At 41.9% G+C, this 24,736-nt stretch overlaps 1 protein-coding gene across 5 annotated transcripts; it reads right to left on the bottom strand.

Annotated features, from left to right (window-relative positions):
* Positions 1-1,183: 1,183 nt before the first annotated feature.
* LOC134062138 (ubiquitin carboxyl-terminal hydrolase 15-like) lies at positions 1,184-24,599 on the bottom strand. 5 transcript variants are annotated; one of them, XM_062518050.1, is made up of 23 exons: positions 24,510-24,599; positions 23,466-23,593; positions 23,131-23,261; positions 21,378-21,504; positions 19,762-19,907; positions 16,880-16,999; positions 16,366-16,427; positions 12,736-12,825; positions 10,729-10,873; positions 10,459-10,632; positions 10,141-10,299; positions 9,811-10,035; positions 9,606-9,689; positions 9,389-9,483; positions 8,955-9,143; positions 7,768-7,880; positions 5,908-6,183; positions 5,738-5,808; positions 5,508-5,623; positions 5,199-5,348; positions 4,472-4,575; positions 4,259-4,347; positions 1,184-3,210 (listed from the first exon to the last, which is right to left on the bottom strand). In XM_062518050.1, exons 1-23 carry the CDS (start codon positions 24,596-24,598, stop codon positions 2,971-2,973), a joined length of 3,123 nt encoding a protein of 1,040 aa, XP_062374034.1. In that variant the 5' UTR covers position 24,599; the 3' UTR covers positions 1,184-2,970. The 5 variants fall into 5 exon arrangements, with proteins under 5 accessions (XP_062374034.1, XP_062374035.1, XP_062374037.1 ...); XM_062518051.1 differs by lacking the exon at positions 12,736-12,825; XM_062518053.1 differs by lacking the exon at positions 16,880-16,999.
* Positions 24,600-24,736: the final 137 nt, after the last annotated feature.

Genomic DNA, 24,736 nt, shown 5'->3' with positions numbered 1-24,736 from the left:
TGTATCGCCAGACTCACAGAATGGCTGGATGAACGGGAACAAGGTAAATATCGATTGTTTTGCTCGAGGGAAGGTGGAAAATGAGCGTATTTTCAAAAATGGCGGAATATCCCTTTAATATCAAGCACCATTTGTTTTACAAGTGTATCAGCTCAACTCAGGGATGGGTTAGGCTACTGAATGGCAAAGGTGGGGTACTCTGAAAGTCAGGTGATCTAATTTCACTCCCATTTCACAATGATTATGGAGGATAGCCTGGTTTAACACCAGACCACTTCTCAAATATCATTGCTTACAGGTTGCTCATGCCAAGCCTCTGTGAAGTTGCTCTCTAGCCCTGGTAGGGCCCCTAAATCATATGCCATTATTGCAGTGCATGAAAATAAATGCACTGTAGGCCTACTGTTCTTCCTAGACTTCCTCTTATTATTCCGCTTACCACTTTTTCCGTAGGCTACACTGCTGGAGCCATCTCATATTGGTTTAGATTGTCCTCGTCACGACGGACATATTAGTAAATTCACACAGACTGTCCCTACCTGGGACCAGCACTGTGGCTCATGTCCTGCGGTGGTTTTATAAATTTGCCATCCTAAACTGTATTCACTCTGACCACGGAAAAAGCTTTTAGAGTTCTCTACTCCTTCAACTCTGATATTTGTATGTGGTAGAAAAATAAATGCACAATCCCTCACCACCCTGCAGGTAATGGGCAGTGTGAGAGGTTAGGAGAGAGTAACATCAGGTTATGTATAGCTAGTGTGTTTTTGAAAAGTAACAAAGTAAAGTAATTAGTAAAGTAACTAATTACTTTTGAAAACAAGTAATCAAGTAACTAGATTACTTTCTTGGATAGGGTGTGACTTGCTGTGGCTTTTGATTGCCCTTTTTGGGGATCATCACTGTGTATATCCATTCTTGAGCGTAATAAAATATTGTTATTTTTGGACTGACGCCTCTGGTTTGCTTTGTGGTCATGAACCTGTGTCCGAAGATTGTCACTCGCTTGCCTGTCTGCGTGTGTGCGGTCAGTCCGGTTACACACGGACCAGCTTGTTCGTAGCTTCCCCTCTCAATTATCAATGTGGTGGCAGTAAATGTAATTCATTCAGCAGATAGCTTTAAGTGCTGATGCCATGTAGCCATCATACTGTAATGCATGTTACAAAGGGGTGGGAAAAAATAAGGCTTTACACAACTTTATTGAAGTCAGTATATAAATACACATGCACGTCTCAAATGTAAACCCAAGTGAACTCAAGTGCGGCCAAACTCTGAAATCCCCACATGCAAGGATATCCAAGTCAACTTTACAAAAAGTCCAAATAATAGAGCATCAATCATCCCCAACCCACCCCAGCCTCCCAACAAGAGACCCCAAACCAGAAGAGCAAAGGCAATACTTCTGAACTACAGGACTAAAGCCATATACCATACATCTTCTGTCTCTCCAAGGTCTTAAATACATTGTTGTTTAAATGCTTACATATAAATAAATAAATGTATCAAATGTGCACTCACAGAGTGAACTCTTATATACAGTATTTATATAGCCTATGTCATCATGTCTCATTTAGTCTGATAAGCCCCCTCCCCCTCCCCCTCCCTGGTCTCCTAGAGAAGGACCACTCTTCATGGTCAGGCGAGTAGATCAGCGTAAAGCGCGTGTCTTACAAAAAGACATACAGCAGTACCCCATGAGTTGTACAATACATATCAAAAGCAATCACCCAATTTCTCTGCACATTCAACCAAAGCATAAATGGAAGAGGGTGGGTTTGGGGGTGGGGGTCGTTACTACCTTGAAAGAGACTATCATCCAAGTGTCATGTATACTCCCAGTCATTCAATATACATTCCGCCAACCAACCTCAATAGGCTAGCAGCTTTAAACATAAAGCGAACTCAGTGTAAGAGCAGGTACTTGGAGAGTTGATGGTGTGTGTGTGTGTGTATCTTTATGAGGAACATGCAGACAGACAGTGTGATAGAATGTGCAAAGAAAAGGCAACAGTCTGAGATTAGAGTTAAGGCTGAGGTGATCCAAACAAGAGACAAAATCTAATGCATCACCAAATTTCATAATCTCAAGAAGCCCCCTATGTTCAAGAAACAGATGGGAGGTATGAAGCTGATACCTGAAACCCTTTGTAAAGCTATACTCGTGTTCACACCCTCTTCATCTCATTGACTTGACTTCTTGACATCTCTAGGGCTCTGAATGGGAGAGACCCGTAAGGCGTACATTACACATTTGGAGTATGTCTTAAAAACTCCGGGTCTTTCCCCCCAGCAGCATGGACAGCTGTAGAGGTGAACTCACACCAATGTACTCTTCCTGCTCAGGTAGAGGTGTCTGCATACGGTAGGAAGGCAGCTTTTTAAAGCATTTCATGTGAGATGACATGGAGTGGCTGTCAAATACTTGCAGTATGTGTGGCACTAGTAAAATCTAAAAAAAAAAAAAGAATGGAGTGATTGTGCAACAAAACAAGAACAGTCCGTAACGTTTTCACACCTCTTAAACCCCAATATTCAGTGTTCATTCAAATTATTTACAAGGCCAAAATTTGTAATCACAAAGGTATACTGATATGCAATATCTCTTGTAGTTAGAATAAAAACGGGTGGGAGAACCTAGCACAACACCGCGGACATTCTCAGAGGTTACACCAGGACATCTGCAGGCATACCTAGCTCTCAAGATCTGTACTATCACTTTCTGCCTTTAGAGTTTGTAATCATGTACTTTTTTCCCCATTCTCTAATGATGGACAGGCTTGGTGACCACTGAAGAGGGCCCTAATTGCTTAAGATATTCCAGTGCAGTATGTGTGTGAGGGCGGGCGGGCGGGCGCTCCCTCAGACGGCCCCGTGTGGGGTAGCCATGCCGCTCTGCTCCGCTCCGGCCTCCTGCACTGCTCTGGGTGGATATGGCTTTCGACATCCCGTCATTTCGCTGCGCGCGCCTCAGTTGGTGTTCATGGTGACATCATGATTGGGCTCTGGCTCCTCCTCCTCCTCTTCCTCATTCTCATTGTCATTCAGGTCTTCCTCCTCCTCCTCCTCTTCCTCCTCCTCACTCTGGGTGGCGGCGCCTTGTGCTGAGGAGCTGCGCTGCTCCTCGTGCTCCTCTCGGTCCAGGGCGAAGTAGCCTGTTCCCTTCACAGTGTCCTGGCGCTGGTAGAACAGCACATATGCAGCCTTGGACTAAATGGGCAAACACACACACAGACAAAAGTCATTCCCAGCCTGCAGATCGAACATCACAGAGAGAGGACATACTGTATGTTCCATCTTTATGGTGTAAATATGATGACAAAGTAGGGTATGGTCATGTGCATATAAAGATACTAGACAGTAGGAATGCACAATTTGGGGAAAATGTCTAATTGCAATTTTTCTGACAGATATTGCAATTGCAATTTGATATGAGATCAATATTCCAAATTGTGCTTTAAGTTGGGCCTCTTCTGATTGGTGATTATGCCAGGCACATGAACAGAACCACACTCATATTACATGAGCTGCACTGTCTGCCACACAAGGAGGATATAATGACTGAACATAAATATAAAAAAATATAGATGTGACGAGATTACCCATTGAGTTGTGAGCAGCACAATTAATTACAGCCTTAGTGATTAGCTAATTGCGTAAGTTCAAATTGTGACTTTGATTAAAATCAATTAATAGTGCAACCCTACTGAGCAGTGCATTATCACTGCTTAATTAATGATCATGGTAAGCCTGAACGTGTCAAGGACTCAAGGACGTCATCCTCTGCACTTAAAGCTGCAGTTGGCAAGTCTGACAGATTGAGGGGATTTAGCCAACCTTTTGAATGTATATATCTCACGCCCCTACTCCACTACCACCAAGCACTCAACCATCCAGTTTGTGCTCGTTAGTGACTGTGCACAAACTGTGATTGACAGTCAGGTCTGCCAATGATCATACAGCCCTGCGCTTATTGGACTAGAAGAACCGGGAGCAGTGGATTTTTGCAAATAAAGAAATAAAAAAATAACAGGCTCTAGGTAGAGGTAGAGGATTTTTTCGAAAGCCGGCTGATTTGTGTTTGAACATACTGTCGATTTCAGTGAATATGATCAAAAACATCTTGCCAACTGCAGCTTTAACAGGGAACATGGCATTGGAGTGTCCATTACATAAAACCATTCTATATCACTTTAACTTAAGCTCTGTAAAGAACTCCTCCTCAGATTCCATTTCGTAGGAGTGGAAACACACTTACAACAATCTGATCTTCACCGGCAGGAGACACGCTGCTGTCATCAAAGTAGTACCATTTGTCATCATCCTTGTTTTTGGCGTAAGCAGTGTCTTGAGAACCGATATGCAAAGTCAGAAAGAACCATTTCAAATATGTGCTCCATCTTTAATATCAATATGCCATCATATTTGCTACAGTCAAAATCATTTTGTTTGAATCAGCATGGCTACTTACAGTGGCCTCCACCCATTCCACCATAATGGTTGGACACAGCAATAAGGTCGTAGCGGCATGGCCCGGCATTAGGGTTGATCAGGAACTCGGACATGTCCAAATCTCTGTGAATCAGGCACACATCAATGTGAGTACATCAATATACGTATGGATTACAGTTACAAACAAATCACCCCCCGTACAGTCAATATTGTCAATACAGACTGAAGTAACAATCTCAAACTAGAATGGCAGTAGTAGGGATGGATTTGTTTTTTTTAAATCAGACAATGGACTTGAATCTGTCTTTGAATGATTTAATATTTAATGAGATCAATATTTTCATGCCTTTTCCGAGGAAGCGTGTATAGAAATTACTGTTCTAGGGTGAATTCTTAATGTAAACATTAATATTTTTAATAAATGTACTATGTTAGGGATTCGGGAATTCCTTGTACAATGTACAACATTAGTTCTCTGAAAATCTAGTACATATCCAAGCAAAATTGTTATTGTAACTGAAATATCGTTGACGGAATTCATAGTGATCAGTCTAATCATGTAGATCAAAACCTAACCCATTCAGAAAGCCCAGCCCTACTCAATAGAATGCATACCTCTGCCATACTCACTAGACAAACAAACATGAATAATATCAAACATGAATATCTTCCAACTGACACCTATAGAAGTCTGGCAGGTCGGGGAGACCAAGGGTATGCCTCCTGGTCAAATGTGATGGGCTAACCTGATGGGGAAGTCAACCAGTGAGTCCAGCTTATCCCTCATGTAACGACTGTAGGAGAAGCGCTTCAGATGGACCACCAGCACAGGGGGCAGTGACCACAGGTCCAGTTTCTTAGTGGCCTGCTGATGTTGCTTGCAGTTGGGACAGTACCTGAGACAAGACAAGTACAGACTTTAGGACTTGACCGAGTAAATGACTCCTTTCTAATGAGACACTAAATAGTTGACAAAATGTTGACAAAATGAAAGAATCCAGCAGGTGCTGGTTTGCTATGCCAACACCACAGGATAAAAGCTGCCCCCATCTCACCAAGGGTCCTCTGCTCCGAGCTTCTCTTTGGTGGTGAAAAGTTCAATGCAGTCGTTCAGTTTGAAGAAAGCCTTCTTCTGAGGTTTGTACTCCATGCTCTCGTGTTTTTCAAAGTCCTTTTGTCAACCACACAAGAGAAAGTGGTTCGTTAGATGTGTGGATATTGGATATTTGATGTTTGACGATTTGACATCAAGAATGAAGAGAACTTGTCGGTTTAATGGCTTTACCTCAGTGACAGTCTCATCAAAGTACTTCTTCTTTATCTCTGGCTCCCAGTCCAGTGATAGATAAGATCGATCTGTTTAAGAGATATCAACACAAAAGAACAACTGTTAAAGCCCTAGTCTTCATCGGGGGCACAATTTTGAGACGAGTTGTGGACTTTGCTGTCTCTGACCACTGAGTCGTAGGTGTCCTTCATCAAACCGGATCTGCCTGGAGTCCTCCTTGATGAAGCTGAAGTCGGTCTTGCCCATGTTGTTGAACTGGAATGTAAAGAGTCGCTTTTTGTGTGCGGCCTGCGGCGGGGCTTTGGTTGAGTTCTCCTGACCAACACCGTTTTCTAGCTCGTTGTCCCCAGTCACCGAATCCTCCGACTGGCTGTTGTCGTTTTCAGAGGGCAGCTCCTGGTCCTGACTGGACTCGTCGTCCTGCTCATCCGTCTCCATCTCACCTTCAGCAATTCAAATGAAAACGCAAACAAGTATGTAACACCCACAGTGTGCAATTAAGCAAAGTAAGACAAAATGGATATGAGCTAGGGCCTGTACAGACTACACAATTCTTCCACGATTATCTTTTACAATTGACCATGTCAGACTAGGCGATCAGAGAACCACATGATCTTGCCGTGTCCTGGTAAGACTGGATCATCTATCGTTGCCTTATCGTTATGTGCCGTCACATTATCAGTGTCAACACAGGATCCTAGGAGATTCCCCCAAAATTCTGACATGCTAGACTTTTGGTCGTAACGTTGTGGAGACACAACAGGTCAGGTTTAATTCTGTTACCTCCACAACCAGGTCCATAAACACTGGCGCCCCTCAGGGTTGTGTTTTGTCCCCCATACTCTTCACACTTTATACTAATGAGTGTCAGGCCAGTACATCCACACACACTTTCTTTAAATATGCAGATGATACTGCTATTGTTGGATACTTGAAACCTGACAACTCAGCACTGACCAGCTTTGAGGAGGAGGTAAGTAAATTCACCAATTGGTGTAAAGACAACTTCTTGACAGTTAATGCAAACAAAACCAAAGAGATGGTAATAGATTTCAGGCGCCATAAAAGCGAGATCCCCAATAGTGTTATTAACAACAACATCATTGAGAGGGTTAATAGTTATAAATATCTAGGGATTGAAATTGATGACCAACTCAAATTTGATGCATGCACTACGTCTAAGGTGAAAAAATTACAACAGCGAATGTTCTTTCTGCGTAAGCTTAATTACTTCCAGGTGGACAGCATTGTTTTAGAATTGTTTTATAAAACAGTCCTTCAGAGCGTTTTGTCTTTTGGCCTAGTTTGTGTATATGGGAACATGCGCAAAAAAGACCAGGACAAATTACAACGTCTGGTAAAAACAGCTAGCAAAATTATTGGATGCAGTCAGACGTCTGTCATTGAGCTATGGTCAGATCTTATGGTGTGCAAAGTAGAGCAGATATTGAAGGATCCTACCCACCCTTTACATAAGAGGTTCCAATGCAGTAACCGTGGCAGCAACAGGCTGTTGCAAGGGTCAATTAGGACCAAAAGGTTTAGCTTGTCTTTTGTCCCCTCTGCTACCAGACTTTTTAATGAAAGACACAGATCAAGATGAACTGTTTTTGCCTATTCTTGTAATACTGTGTTTATTTTAGTGTTATTTTAATTTATTAACAATTTAATCTGTGTGTGTTATAGGCCTAATGTGTCTATGTGTCATTGTCTATATTGTCTCTATGTGCACTTTTGACCAAAACTAATTGCCCAACCTTTGGGATATTAAAGTACACTTTGACTTTGACTTTGACTTTGAGTGTTGCAGACTATTGTCTGAATATAATCTGTCATCGTAGGTCATTGATATGTCACATTACAAATCACTTCCTCCTTTGGGTGTTGTTCCCGACTTCTCATATTTGAACACGACAATGGAAATCTGTCGCCTACGAAACAATTTTGGCAAAATCGGGCTGAAATTGTGTAGTCTGCACAGGCCATTACTGAACCCTGTGATGACTTAGTACTGTAACTACACTTACTTGGAGATCCCTCCTCCAGGATCCCATTGGTAGCGTTGCCATTGATGGTGTGTTGCTTGGTAGGGAGCGTCTCTTCCGACTCCTCATCCTCCACAGGTGAGCGTACATAACGGCTGCAAACAAACACAGGTCGTGTTACCTATTAGGACTGACATCTGACACCATCATGTCCATACAAAATGACACTCCAAACCTAACTCTCAAACATTTCTACCCCTTCTCCAAGATCATTTTTGCAATAATACACTACAACTCACGCCAAAATTAGTCTTAACTAGATGTAATGCAGAGTGGGACAAAATATGACCTGCACACCATCACCGGAAAAAATACATTTAAAATAAAAGTCCATTGTCTCCATCTCCTAGTCCATCCTCTACTCTTGCATGTTAAGGAGTGTGTGCATGTCTGTGTTTGCTTTTGTGTTGTGTGCTTCTCTGTGTGCAAGTTCGCTCGTGAGTGAGTGTGTGTGTGTGTGTGTGTGTGCGTCTTTGTGTGCCTTTATGTGCACATGTGTGTGCATATGCTTGTGCGTTTCATAACATTACATTACATTGCATTTAGCAGAATTTTTTTGTCCGAAGTGACTCACATATGTCCACTATATTACAAGGGATTACATTGTCCCCGGAGCAGCTTGGGGTTAAGTGCCTTGCTCAAGGGCACAAGGGTGGAAGCTAGCAATTGAACAGACAACTTTCAGGCTGCATGCTAGCCCAGCTCCTTAGCCACTATACTACGTGTATGTGCGCCACCCTTCACTCAACCCCACCATCTACAGGCTGATTGGTGTACAGTCACTAAATGAACACATGAATTACCGGTAATTTATTGTATGACAACGCATGAATTAATTCTACAAGCCTCAGCATGCATTCAGATACTGTCATAGTGATCTTACATGTCAAATTTTGTACAGTTCTGAACACATCAGCCGAAGATACCAGCGATTACAACACCTCATTTTACCTAGTCATTTTATAAACAAATGCGCAACTGAGTGGAGATGAGGGTTGAGATGGCCCATTGAGACCGACATAATTAAAGTTTGGTGACAAAAACTATATGACCCCCAATTTGATATGAACTCCTAATCCACTAAAAGCACACTGGGAGGGACAGACACGCTGTAAAATACAGAGAGAGCTGCGGAGTCAGGGCAAAGGAAAGAGCAGAGGGTAACATACCAGAGGCGTTGGAGCAGCATGTTGTAGAGTTTGTCTTCACTTAGCGTGCGGGGCACAGTGATGAGGAAAGGCTGGCCGAACAGCGGGGTGCTCGTGTGGTTGTAGCCAGACTGCTTGAACTTCTCCCGCAGGTGCACTGGGATCACCACATGGTCTGTGTCCTCCATTCGGTTCACAGCCACCTCAAAGCTGCACGGCAGCACAGACACACAGCATTGGAGTAATGATTACCGCTGACATACCGCTAACATTTAACAGATACATCTCTAAAGGTCTACACGAGCACAGTCACATTTGTAGCAAAATGATTGTTTTTGTACACTCTGTACAACAATATGTTCGCAATATGGCTCCCTATTTGCTCCCTGAACATCAAACTCATGGCCCTGGTCTTGTGAACTCCTTGATCTAGAAGTAGTTTTAGAGGAACTCACACATAGATGTCGTCGCGCTCCATGATGCTACTCAAGTTTTCATTGGTGGCAAAGATTCGGTGGAAACGGTGGTTGTAGATGTCCGTGACAATCATCTGCACAGAAATGAGTTAGAAAGGATGAACATGTCAATGGTAACAACTGAGAAAGGGAACTATATAATATATACTACGGATAAAAGTCGTACTGAGGTTCACTAACATTATTTGCCTCTTACCTTTTCAGCAGGTACATCAGATAAGGTAGATAGAGAAGTGCAGAGGTCTGATATATACCCAACTTTGGGTACCGTCAGTTTATACTGGAAAAAGGCAAAAGAAAAAAAAGTTACATGCATAAACAGTTTATGAATACCTGTTGTAGATATACGATGAGCACAGCAAGTCCACCTGCAGTAGCAGCAGCAGAATACCGGGTCGTACCTGAGTAGGTTTGGCACCAGGGTCCAGTCGCACCAGGTACACCTCCAGCGTGCGCTCCTTCTTCATGGGTAAAGGGAGCGTCAGGTAGCAGAAGGGGTCAAAGGTCACCGAGACCTTGGCACACACTGGACAGACTAAAGTGGATTTGAAGAGGCCGTGGAAAATGTCCACGATGATGGAGTCGTTCCTCTTGATGTGATTCTCCCAGGCCTCCTCAGCAACCACCTGAGAGACACATCAATAGGAGGGTCAGACACGGAATCTCACATAAGCAGAATGCAACGGTCACTGTCACTGTAACTGAATCAATTCATCAGCAGAGTGTGAGACCTTGTCGGGCCTCCCGTCTGCATCCATGAGCTGGATGTAGGGCTTTTTCCTGATGCGGTTCAGGTCTTCATGGAGTCCATCCAGTAGAAAGGCTAGGAGCTCATGCGAGTCCTGCTGTTGGTAGCCTGAGAACTGTGGGGCGAAGCGGCCTACTTGCGTCTGCAGACAGAATCACAACACAGTAGAATACCACTTATTCAGCATCAGGTCAACTCACCAAACTTGCTGATGACCCCAAAAAAAACCCCAAAAACAAATTCTGTGGAAAGATTATGAAATCGTTCTATTTAAAATTCTGCCAGCATGTATAGAACTCACCTTGAATGCTCTTGGCGTTACGTAGCTGTACTTCCCAGACCAGAGTTGCTTCGCGAGCTCTGCATAGGCTTTGGCAATCTCCCCTTTCATACCCAGTGGATTATCCTCATTCAACTCATCCTGGTACTTGTCTTTCAGGAAGTACTCAGTAAGCGGAGCTATATTGCTTAAGCACTGCGGGCAAAAAAGGGTTTCAAAGGGAAGTTCTAAAAAAGACGATTGTAAATGATGTCGTCTCACAGCTGCCTTTAGAGACGTTGGCTTCCTCACCTGTGTGGCAGAGTTCATGAAACAGGTGTTGCCCAGGTTGGAGAGTCCACAAAGGCCAGGCTTCTCACTGTGCCTCCCATGGTCCGAGTACTCATAGCTGTTGTAGGGTGGGTAGGACGGAAGGCTGTAGCTTGAGTTCTTCACACTACCAGAAGGAAACACAATGTTATGGAAGTAGCACACTCAAGTACAAAAAAGAAAGAGAGAGAAAGAAAGAAAGAACAAAAACACAGCTCAACAAAAAAAGAGAAAAGCATGTCCCCCAAACAAATGCATTTGACATCAACACATATGCACTGATTAACAGCATCTCGTCTACACAGTGAAACCTCTCAGCAGAATGCTCTCCTAAACCTCTGAGACGATTCAGCACAATCCCACAGCCTGGGTAGCACACATAGCAGTAGCAGCAGCAGCAGCGGTAGCGGTAGCGGTAGCGTTAGCACACCTCTGAGTGCAGTGCAACGCGCGGTCCCATTGCTCCGGCTGCGTGGCCTCGGCGCTCAGCGCCCTCTCCACCCTGCGCTCCAGCTCAACCCTCTCTGGCCTCAGACACCACCAGCAGCACAGGAGCATCTCCTCTCGGGGCCGCCTCCATGCCCGGCCCGGCTCACGGCGCCACGCACGGACACGCCGGACTGGGGGGAAGGGCAGCCGTGGCCCTGGAGCTCGGAGCTCGGAGCAGCGGATCACAGGTAGCGCACCGCGGAGCCTCTCCAGCCTAGCATATCATCATCATCAGGGCTGTCCTGTCCTGTCCCGTCCCTGACGCGCTCCTCCGGATATTTATAGCAGTGGCAGCAGCAGCAGCAGCAGCAGCAGCAGCAGCAGCAGCCTGCCTCATGAGCCCGTGGTACAGTAGAGAATGAGAGGGAGGGAGAGAGAGAGAGGGAGAAGGGGGGGAAGGGTGAGCAGGAGGGGGAGAGAGAGAGAGAGAGAGAGAAGAGAAGAGAGTGGGAGGGGGGAGGCGAGCAGATAGACGAGAGCTAGCTGAGGCTGCAGTATGCAAAGGAAACCAGCTGAGACCCAGAAGAGTCTTACGGGATGACTAAGCATTACTTCAAGACTCTACTATCCCACAAACCAATAGTAGGGGATCTAGGGGGAATCTTCACCATAATAGCCAGAGAACAGAGGTGTGGCCCCTTATCTATGGTGTGGGGCATAGAGATGAGGGGAACACATTCAATGCATTCTGAAGGTCACACTGACTGCAGATTACGCAGCACAACGCTAGAGACCAAGAGAGGGACATACACAGAGAAAAGACTCTGATCCAAAACAGCCAGCAGAGGAGTAATCCATCTCATGGCTAGCCTTAGTCTGGCTCCCTACACTCTACAAGCTGCTCCAGACAGACAGCCTTACATAATGTTCACTCCTTTTTTTGACACTTTCAAAGAGAACCCATACTAAATGATTTATGGGTTACTATTCTAATCAAGATTATCCTCACACTACAGTAAGATCTGAATACAGATATGCCCTGTCTAGCCAGCCCCAAAAAACACAACAACAACAAAAAAAATCACACACTCAGGAAAGACCCCAACACACCTACTTGGAGTACTGACAATAGTGACTGCAGCACAGAACGGTGCGTCAGCCTCAAAAACACGCAGATGGAAACCCTGTTCTGTGTGACAATGCAACAGCCTGAGAACAAGCCTGTCCTGCCCCGGCATGCTGCGGTGCAGACGCAACATTTCAGCGCAATAACCGCTGCACTACTCAGCAACATGGACGCCTACTGAGCGCGCTCCCAGGCCAATCTGGGAGTGCTGGTCTTTGAGCTATTGCTCAGTGCTGGGAGGCATTAATTATTCAAAGCTGCTGTAAATCAATGCTGTGTCAAAACTGCTAATTCAGAGTGTTTTCCACAACCCAGCTCAGAGCAGACTATGCACGTCCATAGTCCCCAACCTGTTCAGAGATCCCAGTCCCACCCGGACACCACCCCACCCCACCCCACCCCACCCCCTTCCAAACACGCCCACTGGCGCTTACTTCCGACTGTTGAAGCTGCTGTTATGATTGTTTGTGAGAGATGAAGGGGAGATCTTTGGTAAAGCAGAGAGATTGGAAGCACCAGATGACCTTTAAAAGATAAGAAGACCATGAGTTAGAGCAAAAAAAAAGTTTTCAAACTAGAGAGAGAGAATTAAACTATAGAGAGTGAAATGAAGTAACAGAATTATGGCAGCAAGTGAAGCAAAGCAAATAAAGAGCAAAGTTACAAAACAATGGGCAAATCTATGGATAGAGAACACTGAAATGCAGGGGAAGAGGCTGACATCCAATCCCATACACAAGGAGCTTGAGCACCGACCTTTCTATACATATTATTTGATCTTTTACCATTTGAAGTTATTGCCCTCCCACATGATTCAGTTATTTGCCTGGTCACGAAAAGCAGTGGTGATATGCACACGTGTCACATTATGGCCCACATTTATGAACCGAGCGTAGAATCCCGCGTAGATCTGAGCGCAAAAATCATCTTACGACGGGGATCACGTGTGATTCAAACTTTCGCATCACTCCAAATCCAGCGTAAGAATAAATGTGTGTTGATAAATGTGGCGGCTGGAAACAAGCGTGATTTAAATATCACGCCCCTATACAGTGAGGAGAAAATGTATTTGATACCATGCTAAAGTTGCCTAAAAAGAGGAATATAAAATCGTCATTTGACAATTGATCTTAATGTCTTAATTCAAAAATTGAGTAAAAATAAAACCGCTAAGTACGCCAATTTTCTTTGTGATGGAAGAATGTTTCGTAAATAAATAAATGTTCTTCCTAAATGCTAGGGGGAAGTAAGTATTTGACCCCCAATGTAACCCTATGGGAATTCAACACATAGGGTTAACATAGGGGCGGGCAGATTTTTATTTTTTAAGGCCAGCTATTTTATGGATTCAGGATATTATGCATCCTGATAAAGTTCCCTTGGCCGTTGGAATTAAGATAGCCCCACATCATTACATACCCTTTACCATAGCTAGAGATTGGCATGGTGCTTTTTCCAGTAGGCCTATTAGCCTGTTTGATGCTCATTGAGCTCAATGCAAATCAAACAGGCTAATAGGCCTAATGGAAAAAGCACCATGCCAATCTCTAGCTATGGTGAAGGGTATGTGATGATGTGGGGCTATTTTAATTTCAAAGGCCAAGGGAAATTTATCGGGATGCATAATATCCTAGATCCATGAAATAGCTGGCCTTTAAAAATAAAAATCTGCCTGCCCCTATGTTAACCCTATGTGTTAAATTCCCATAGGGTTACATAGGGGGTCAAATACTTCCTTCCCCTAGCATTTAAGGAAAACATTTATCTATTTACGATACATTCTTCAATCACAAAGAAAATTGGTGTCCTTGGCGGTTTGATTTGTACTAATTTTTTGAGTTAAGGCATTAAGATCAATTGTCAAATGATGATTTTATATTCCTGTTTTAGCAGGGTATCAAATACATGTGCTCCTCACTGTATATATGCTTGTTTTAATGGCCTCGCCCCTAGAATTTACAATATGAAGGTGCATTTTACGTCCCAAAGAGATCACTTGTGATCTCGAGCCACAGTGACGTCCAGCTGAACCTTATTAATTTAGACAGCTAGAAGTGTCATCAAAGAAGGCGGGAAACTAGAGCAATTTAAGCGCAACAGACTTTATTTTCGCAGAGAGAACGCATCATACTATAAATATATTAGTTACAAAACCATACGACACCGCCATTTGCCCATCGAAATAAATAACAAATATATAATTCATGAATGTTGCGTTTACCAAAGAAAAAGTAATCATCTCCTATATTGCTATCCTAAGCCATCAAATGTGTCAACATAATAGGCTACATTACGGCAAACAGACTACACACGTGCAGGAAGAGTGTTATGTCCATATTCCATGTATTCAACTCTTCAACTTTCTAATCCACCGCAGATTTACTGCTGCACGCTGCTATGCCGCCTGAAAAACTTGTGTACATGAGTTGAGACCTGACGTGAGATTCGAGCGTAGCCACCGATCACGTTTAAATTGATAAATGCCATGCTTTGCGTGGAAATAAGCATACACCTGTCGTACGCCTGTTTTAGGTCGTAGGCACGTTTCATAAATGAGGGCCGATATGTTGCATTAAAACCAAATTGTCAGGAGGTAATTTGGGTCATTCCGTGTCACATCAGACAGAACCCAGGAAAATGATTGCGGCATTATCTCAGATTCTGCTAAAAGTTTTTCTACATAATGTTTAATTTGAACGTTTTCATAATTTCTTTACCCAAGGACAGTCTAAAATGCTTTATCTGTGTTTGGAAATTAATATCTTAAAACATTTTATTGCTAGCCTGCCAACTTGTAGGATGGAAGACAAAGATTGTACCACATGCCCATTGAGACAAAGTACTTTATAAACGCTGTATCAATATCTAAGGCCTAGGTCTATAATCTATCCACAGCATAAGAACATTTTAGGTGCATTTGTTGGTCAATTTAGGGTAGTTCAATATTTAAATCATAGTGTATGATGTCTCAATGCTGTTCCATGTTTCCTTCAAAGACAAATGCACCTAGTCAATTACTTTGTTATACTTCTGCTTCTCCATTCCTGTTCCCGAGGAACTCTCCCACACTGATTTTCAACTTCCAACTAGCTACCCCACACACCATTTTAGTCTTCTGAAAACTACTTAAAATCATTGCACCCATTATGTTGTCAACTCACATATTGCCACAATATTCACAAAATAATAAAATAAAGATATCAAATGCATAAAAACAAGTTTATTGTACTCTTAATGTCACATTTAGCCCTTAGCACTTTTTTTTTCCCAAATCTGGGGTTTTGGGTGGAAAACCAAATAGCATGCCATACAACCTTTAAATGGTTCAGTCATACTGAGAACATGTTTGTCTCCCATCCTACAAAGATTGGACTGGCTATGAATATTACTTATTCAAGGTATGAATGGCCAAATATATTTCAGGCGGTCAATGAAAGATTTTAAGAGAATGCTTACAAGCCTTAGTTTTGGGATTCCATCATGATATAGACAAAGTCTGAACAAAACCTGAGATGTTACAGCACCAATGTTATCTGATCAGAGTGACTCAATAGTGTACAGATGCAAAAGTCAGACAAAGCGAGCCCAGATTCGATCAGAATTGAGTGGACAAACAGTAGTCATGAGAGACACATTAAGTATTGTCCTTCCTTGTGAGAAAGTCAGGTACGATCCTGACAGATCTATGGATTCATTATCTAGGAGATTTAACGCAACACAGTAGACTTCTTCTCAGATCATATTTATCTTTGAAATGGAAGACCGCATCAAGAAGGATCACACAGCAATATTATTCTTTCAAAATCAGTCAAAATGTGCATTGGTGCTCCATACAGATTACTTTCACAAGGTTCATATTACCACTCTGCTTCTAAGGAGCAGAGTGGTAATAGTAAAATTGCAGATATCTGAAGATATGACCTCAACCTCATTCTCTCATTCATATGCCTCAAATGTAAAACAGGATTGACTTTCTCTTGCTACCAATTGCCATCCATCCTAGTCAAAATCCAACTAGTCATGCTCGTTGTTATTAAACATCTGACTTGAAAAGAGACGCTTACTTGGGTGTCGAGGACCCTCGAGGCCATGTTCCATCCTCATTTTTCTGCTCTATTACCAGGACCTGTGGAGGAAGCAAACACAAAACATTCTAAACCTCAACCAAAAGACCAAGGAATGGAAAATAATCTGTGCTCAACTTCATCATCATATATTCAAATGGAATACCAAAATTGCAAATTGGAAAAGGGATAAATTATGTAAGTGCAGTGTGTACAGTATTATTGGCAGACAACATCTTAATAATGATGTTTATAGTTTATATAGATCATTATGACCATTGATTAGGCTGTATGCAAACAAATGTAACCCAAATAATTTTGTAGTGAGCCACTAACTCATTGTGATGTACTTAATAGTTCTCTGATAGCCCCACAGAGTACGCGAGACGAGTGCGACAATCAAAAATAATAATAAGCAACTGCCACTTTAACTTTTGACACGGAAATCGAAAAAGTGAAAAGGGCTAAGAATCATCTGAATCAAGACAATGAAATCTGAGAATACAGATCTAACCTGTATTCCGGACATATTCATCAAACTTGGCAATAATATTGATCGACAAGATAATCCACTGTTCTCGTCTAGCAAACAGATATCTTCCCTCTGAAATCCTTCTATCTTGGTCAACCGCTTCTGCAATCAAAAGGAAAAGACCTCTCAAATCTTGAAAATTTAAAATACAGATATCCTGACTGCTATATTTTTTTGTTACTCTTCAACTCTAAGCCCTGTGGATGCCTTGGAATCTCTCCACTGTGTTTCACTATCCTGCATCACCCTCATGGCCATTCCCTCTCGCATGCCTATCCAATGTAGCTGAACTAGGCTATCTGTGCCACCCACCATTATCCCTGTGCCCCTCGGACTATGGTAGGACTGAAACCTGGACAACCTACACGTTAACGCACACACCTACACGGAGCAGAGCAGTACATAACGGAACTCAACTGTCCTTTATATTACATCATATTACTTTTCTCTTTCCCCCCCTCTTTTCACTGTTCAGCTATTGTTTATCAATTTGTTTCATAGTGTACATTCCTAAACTGGTATTAACATCAAAGGTACTTTCAAAATAGCTTTACAATAGCAACTAATAGTAGTTAAACAGCATGACACATAATAAGTTTTAATAGCATAATATACAGTTACCAAATAGGTCCTTCAATAGAATACACATAGTTTTAACATTAGCCCCTTAAATAGAGTTTAGCATACCCTTCAACACTGACTATGTTTGTTTGTGCTTCCTATTGATCTTTCTTGACCCAATATAGACCATAACTTATATGTCTTCTGAATGACTGTCACAGTGAATTTAACAGAAAGATTGAATAACATTGAACGTCAGAATAAATATCATTTTGGATTTAAACAAATGAATGAGTGTTGTCTGGGGTGAGTCATTGAGCGTAGTCTAGCCAGAACCTAAACCAATCTCTTCTTGAAGGTAGACATTAGAATTTACACTCCTCCCTCATCATGCAGGCTAACAAACAAGAGAAAACCTGAGGTCAAAATCAAGTCATGATATCATGAATCAAAATGACTTATCTAGATATTTTATTTAACAAACTTATTTTATTCATGACCATGAAAAGACTTGGATATAACTACACTGTTGCCACATTTTAACAAGCCTCATTAGATCTGCCTCTGACAACACTGTCTCACTCCAAACGTGTCCCATATGAACACTTTGGGTAGCCCACAAATTGCCAGATTTGATTCCTTAGATTTGTAATACAGGAAAACCAAGCTGTCAGACACCGCCTTTTTGAGACTATTATTTGAACAGGACAGTTATAGGTGGAAATACTCAGCCATGGCCCTGAATACTAATTTAGCTCCAGATATACCATGCCTCATACAAAAACATACCATAAGGTCATGTTAACAAGGCTGGAAACTTCATTTTCACAGGAGGGGTATTTACGTTGTTGGTTTTCTTTTAGTGTAAAAGGATCATGTTAATGTCCTTAAACTTAATTTCTTTCTGAAGCCAACAACAGGATTTGCCACACAGTGTGGTGTGTAGGGCATTAGCAGACATGAGTCCATCTCATGCCAACATACGTTCTGTTACAAGCTGCCACACCTCAAATGATAAACTAAGACTTGAGGAAATGCCAAGGCAGTAATAATGCACATTAGAATAAAAGGGCAGTGTCATTTCAGACAACTCAACAAACTGCTATTTACAGTCAAGTTTTTCAAGTTCCTTTTGAACGCCATCAAATAGAAAGCATCTGCTAAGCACTGGTGATGTTGCATGAATGAAATGTTACAAAACTAGCAACAGAACATGACAGATTTGGTCACATGACATGTTGGTCATGTACTGTCAACATGTTGCATACCAGTTGCCCCTAGTGTATGAATTAAGTTTTCTAATTAGATTTTTTTAAAGATTATTTATTTTAATTGAATCTAAATCAGTTGAATTGAAGGCAATGTGTCTACACCAAATTACACCAAAGGTAAGGTATGGTTGTACACTTGAGTAGGTAAGAAAAGGTATACAAAAATATTACACACACAGTTGGCATGTGTGACCTACATGGTTAGTTGGAATCACCCAGGCATTATACTGTCCTAGTACAAGTACTACTGTATTGTAATGGATTTTCACTTCAACAGTGAAATTTGTTAAATTTGTCTACTTTAATGTCCAGCCAAGTGTTTTGTGTTGATGTTTAAAATAGGTCAGAAATGTAATAAAATAGACAAATTTATCTGAATGAATGAATGAAAATAAATGACATCACCTATGAGTCTGTGCTTTGTGCTTTTTGTGCATTAGGGCTGCAACTAAAAAAAAAATCATAGTTGATTAAAGGTAATCTGTCAGTTATTATCTCGGTTTAATCAGTTATTGTTTTATCAATACAATTTCAGAAAAATCGTTTCACTGAAAAAGTCAGAATCATGTCCTCAAATGCCTTGTTTTGTCCAACTGTCAAATATATTTAGTTGACAGAGGAGGAAGATATTCACGTTCATGAAGCTGCGATCAGAGAATTTTAAAATGAACACAAACCGGTTAACGAGTACCAAAACAGCTGCCGATTTATTTAATAGTTCACAATTCATCAATTGAATATTGCAGCCCTGTCTGACATGGATTGATCCATTCACACTATACAGTAAGAAAGCTCTTATATTGACTTGTCTGTGTATTCTCCTCATATCTCTAGAACTGTTCATTGATTTCACAATTTTTGATTTATGGCTTGCAGTCCAAGTGAGTACAGTGTCGACTATCACCTTGTTTGGATGTGTTTAATGGAGTGGTGGCATTTTCATTATTAACAACAAGATCTGCTACGGGCACTGCATTAGTCCCTCAAATGGAAAATTAGCTTATTATGATGGGAAAAGAGAGCAGTCTTTACCTGGCCTTGGTAGAGGCCAGCATCTTGGATGGTGCTGTCCGGTTTGTTTAGTGGCTCAAATGTGTTGCTCATGTACTTGTTCCACAACCTGGTCTCCTTTTCTTCAGGAATGCTGAACAGTTTACGCATCTCCTTCTCAATGACGTCTGCAAGATAAATGACATGGAAAAGCGTCAACATTCTGTGTAAGCTTCAAGAGTGTGGATAAGCACATGCCTTCAGCTATCTGTCAGTCAATGATAATAGCCATTCAAAAATACAGGCCTCTGGCAATGTGTGAAGTGTTACTTTGCAGAGCTAGCAAAAGTAGCAATTCATCTACAGCAAGCTTTTCAATCAAAAAATGCAGTTAAGAAAATAAAGCATTAAGCTCTGCAAAGCCATACGTTACAGGGATGTTAGAACATACAGGGATTTTTAAGGGGCATTGTTGGGCATGCTGCAAAGTTGAGCACACCACTAAAGTGAGAAGGTGGGAAATGGATAAAGAGCAAAGTCAGAGTAACAGGCACATTTGGAGTGTCAGGCTATATTGCTGAATGAGTGTGGATTAAAACGGCACATTAAAAAGTTCCATCAAGTTGCGTCTCTTTTCAATAACAGGTAACATCAAAACCATTGTAGAGCAACATAAAAAAAAAAGTGAACTAAAAAGAAGGATACACTGTATGCTTCAATTTAGTGAATATCAATACATGGGCTAGTAAAATAATGACTGACTCACAGAAGTTAACAGCCATGGTCTGTTTTTAATTTTCTCATTTCAATCAGCCAGTGGCTGAACATTATTATTACACCTATTGTTAATAACAATGGCCATAGCTGTAGTGGAGGTAGTAGTATTAGTTTTAACAATGGTCTTGGTAGTAATAGTAGTAGTTGCAGTAATACTCCCAATCCTGCAATTGAAACCTGAAAGGGATACGATCCTTGTTTACACTTTCTACACTATATCTTGAATTTCCCCTTGGGGATCAATAAAGTATCTATCTATCTATCTATCTATCTATCTATCTATGGTCATATACACTGAACCATACCATAATCTTTGAAGTGTTTGTCACATTAATTAGGGTATTCACTATGAATCAATTAAATCTTGCATAAACCCAAATGAACCTTTGCCAAATTTGAATATGCAGGTCGTCTGGTAAAGAGGCCATTCATTCCTGTTTCCAATGCTCCTAAAACCCAGGCACCAATCACAACCATTGAGGTGGGCTTAACATGATGACATCAAAGCAGTTTTTGAAAACGCTTGTTTGCTGTGTTTTTTTCCGTTGCTCTGCAGATCAACCCCTTCATTGCTCTGATTGGTTTTAGGTCTATCCAATTGCATCCAGAGGCAGTTTGATTGGTGTCAGTTGATGACGCTGATTGTTCAGACCCAATTTCAATTGAATTGACAAAACTTGAGCATGTATGTATATATACTGCCTTGAACATGTACCTTTCTCCCTACAGCTAAATATTGTTTGATATGTTAGAGTCCACTTCTTAATTAAAAGACCACACACAAGTCTAATCATTACTGACAGGATTCCTTAGCCAACACGTGCCTAGCGTGAAACAGAGAACAAGTTGAGGATATGCAGTGACTTGGCCAGGCATCATACCTATAGTGTCAGCTTTGCTGAAACGCCTGGTGACAACATTCTCCATATTACCGTCTTCACACAACTTCAGTTCAGTGAGGTAAACCTCCACTTTGCAGTGCTTCACAAACATCCCTTGCTCAACCACCTGCAAAGAAACAAAAGTTCATTGTTTTTTCACTAACAAAAAGCATAACAATGGAGCCGTGTTTGCAAATATCTAGCATTTGTTACCATATACCTTCTATACAGAAACTGACAATTGAACAAAAAGTCCTAAATATAAGAGTTACTAGGCCCACAATGAAAATGTTATGTACACCCGACAACAAATAACCATTTCCTTTCAATCAGGTCCCTTATTTGGGGCCCTTTCATATGGCCTGAAGTGCTAGAAGATCTCTCAATATAAATGAGTCAAAGAGACTCTTAATTTAGCAACAGAGCACAGAGACAGCTGAGGGGTCCCATCCTATTTATTTCCCCCAGCCCCTCCACATTCAACCCACCATTACGAGCAGGGCTGCCCCCCTGAGCCACTGCCACAGGCTACTCACACCTAACAGTGCAACAGCCATGTGTTCCAAACAGCCACAGAGAAAAGCACAGACCTCTACAGACAAGCCACAATAAATTACACACCAGCCCCCAATCCCCCGGCACTCCTGTCCTCTCTATCTCCTCATGCTCCCTATCTTGCTCACTCGCTCATTTTCCCGTCACTCTGACTCTCTCAAGCCTATATCGCTCCCTCATGGTTTGACCTCAGCCGGCATTCCTCTTCTTTAAAAACAAGGACACACAGAAAGAGTCCCTCTTGCTGGCCTGACAGAGAGACCCAAGGGCAGCAAGGGACGCCCAGAGTACTGGTGCACTAATGCCACAACACAGTGAAATCCAGACACAAGCAGACGCCCAAAAGAGAGAAAAATAGAGAACCTCCTGCATGTTGTGTCTCGTAGTTTGCTCCATGAAGCGTTGCAGTCATCCAGAGCCCCTCTGAAAATAGAAACGCTGGGGCTACTCAATACCCCCCATGACATATATGGCAAAAGGGGGAGGATCAATCAAGGAAAGAGGAGCCACTGCAGCAGCCATGATGCCATGACTGGGTACATTTGAAAATGCAGGATGGCTGCTAGTGAGAACGGAAGTACTGAAGGCTTGCACTATATGAAATATCAGTATAAAAGAATAGGCTATTAATAGGCTAATGAGGAAAATATGAATTCAATCAAAATTATTCTTAAAAAAAAACAAACAATAGCCCACGCGTGAGAATATCACTAAGTGTCTGAAGTGTTAAAAACTATTAAGTTAGTCCTCAATCTGACACATTGTACCGCAGCTATAATCATCCAGACACTTCCCTTTTGGGCATCTTTACTTCTAATGACTTCATACCCGAAACCTGTCTGTTGTCCTGACTTTATTGGAGACCAACATGATGGGAAAAGTCTGCCAGAAACTCAAGCTAAACAAGCTGACAAACAAATCTGATCAATTATATTTTCTTCTAACGATGACATCTGGATTTTAATTGAAAAGTTTACACCTTTCCCAAAACAAAAGCTTGTAAGCTAATTAAAGTGTTTGCAGTAACCATAGACTATGTTACAAACAAACCTAACGCAATGTACACAATTTGTATCTTTATCATATCAGACGTAATGTAACCGGTGCTGCTCCTGTTTTCACAGAAGCCTGCAACACCACCATTTGAGACAACAACGCCCAAACTCATGCAGATATACATAGCAAATTGTAAACTTACCTTTCGAGCTATTGGCTCCTGGGCTTCGGTCAGCCCATACCAGCTGACTAGCTTATTCCAACCCTCTGTGGGTACAAGGATGTAGTCCAGCTCATCAATAAGGTGCTCCTTGATGGCAAGTACATCACCATCTGTAAACAGACAAGACAACAATCAATCTATGGCAATCATGGCATACTTTACAGGAATTGTGAATATCAAATTATCATTGCTGTGAGGCACATTACTAAACACTACTAACCTCATCCACTTGCCACTTAGTGGTCTAAACAACAATACCGCTAGAATTGATGATCAATAACATCATTTGAATACCTGACATAAACACACTATACCTTTAAGGAGTCCCGAGTTGTCCACCGGGCCTGGGTAGACATTTTGATCTCCCATCTGGTACTTGTCCCAGCTGTCAAAGCCCACATATTTCTTCCACTGTTTGAACCAGTGACTGTCTACCAAGTACCTATTTAGCAAGGAACGACATGATCAGTCATGATTATCTTGAAAATGTAAAAATGAAAACAAGGCTAACCGACCAAGCATTGAGATATTAGAAGATTAGTGTAGAAATCCATGGGGTTGCAATATAATACCGTTCATTCGTCAATCTATTTCCTAACAGAGTAGCATAGCACTAACGCGTATCGTAGCGAAGTGCACACTAACTTTACAGCAGAGACCACGGCGATACTCCATCCTCAACGAACCATATCCCAAAAATTGAATACGTATACTTGCACTGAACGGACAAATATGTTCTATCAAACCTGCCAACAGACCCCATAGCTAACATTAGTGACTGAGTTGATTTGTGTTAGCTAGACAACGTCGTTGGGTAGATAAACACAACCAGCTAGCAATTAACATTAGCTGACGCTACTCGCGTGAATACGATAGCTGATACTGCTGCATATATCAGTTGAAATAGATCATTTCATTCTAATTTAACGTCGTATGTAATTCATGTGACACATTTGAGAGAACTTCAAGTATTTTGACAGGTGCTTTTCTCGACTCCGCCCTGCACCGCCGGATGGACTGGCAAGAGATACCAGTCGAGTATACCGACACCGGCATTTGATTAACCACTTCCCATCAAATAGCTGAGTCATACCGCACCAGGACTAAGATTATTACGTCTATAGTTTAATAGAGACGAGATTAAAACGTTATGTTCAGCAATAGCCTGAAAGTAATAGCGAAAGAAATTTGTGGAATGTATTGCTAGCCACTGTTAGCTAGCATGCTGCCGGGCTAGCACGGTGACTGTCAACATGGCCTGTCTCGCCCATTTTCTGTTCGCCTTCAACTTTGACAGCCGCCACAAAGTCTGTCAGTGGTACCATCGGAACATCAAAAACGTGATAATAAACTCTCACCAAGTATCTCCCTTCCTTAGCTGAGTTTTCAGCAGCGCTGCGACCTCTGCTCTCTGAGTATCCAGATCAGCCGCTCCTCCCTCCGCCATCTTTCCTCTGACATCACCCAAAGCATTATGGGACAGGGAGCGTCACTGACTATGGAATGGGTTCAAGCTGTGGTTTGAAGAACAGGCGGAATTTTCGGCAATGTCTCTTCTATGCTGCAGTCTATTGAATAGGGTAGT

The sequence above is a fragment of the Sardina pilchardus genome, chromosome 17 (assembly GCF_963854185.1).
Source record: "Sardina pilchardus chromosome 17, fSarPil1.1, whole genome shotgun sequence".
In the NCBI taxonomy this organism is placed as follows: domain Eukaryota; kingdom Metazoa; phylum Chordata; class Actinopteri; order Clupeiformes; family Clupeidae; genus Sardina; species Sardina pilchardus.
The sequence above is the reverse complement of the archived record's forward strand: the minus strand, read 5'-3'. Positions and strand labels throughout refer to the sequence as shown.

Coding starts and splice junctions, on each gene's coding strand:
- LOC134062138 (XM_062518050.1), bottom strand. CDS start 24,598: ATGGCGGAGGGAGGAGCGGCTGATCTGGATACTCAGAGAGCAGAGGTC. Junction 21,505..23,130: donor AGGAGCCAATAGCTCGAAAG/GTAAGTTTACAA, acceptor GTTTCTTTGCAG/GTGGTTGAGCAAGGGATGTT. Junction 10,300..10,458: donor TAACGCCAAGAGCATTCAAG/GTGAGTTCTATA, acceptor TTCTGTCTGCAG/ACGCAAGTAGGCCGCTTCGC.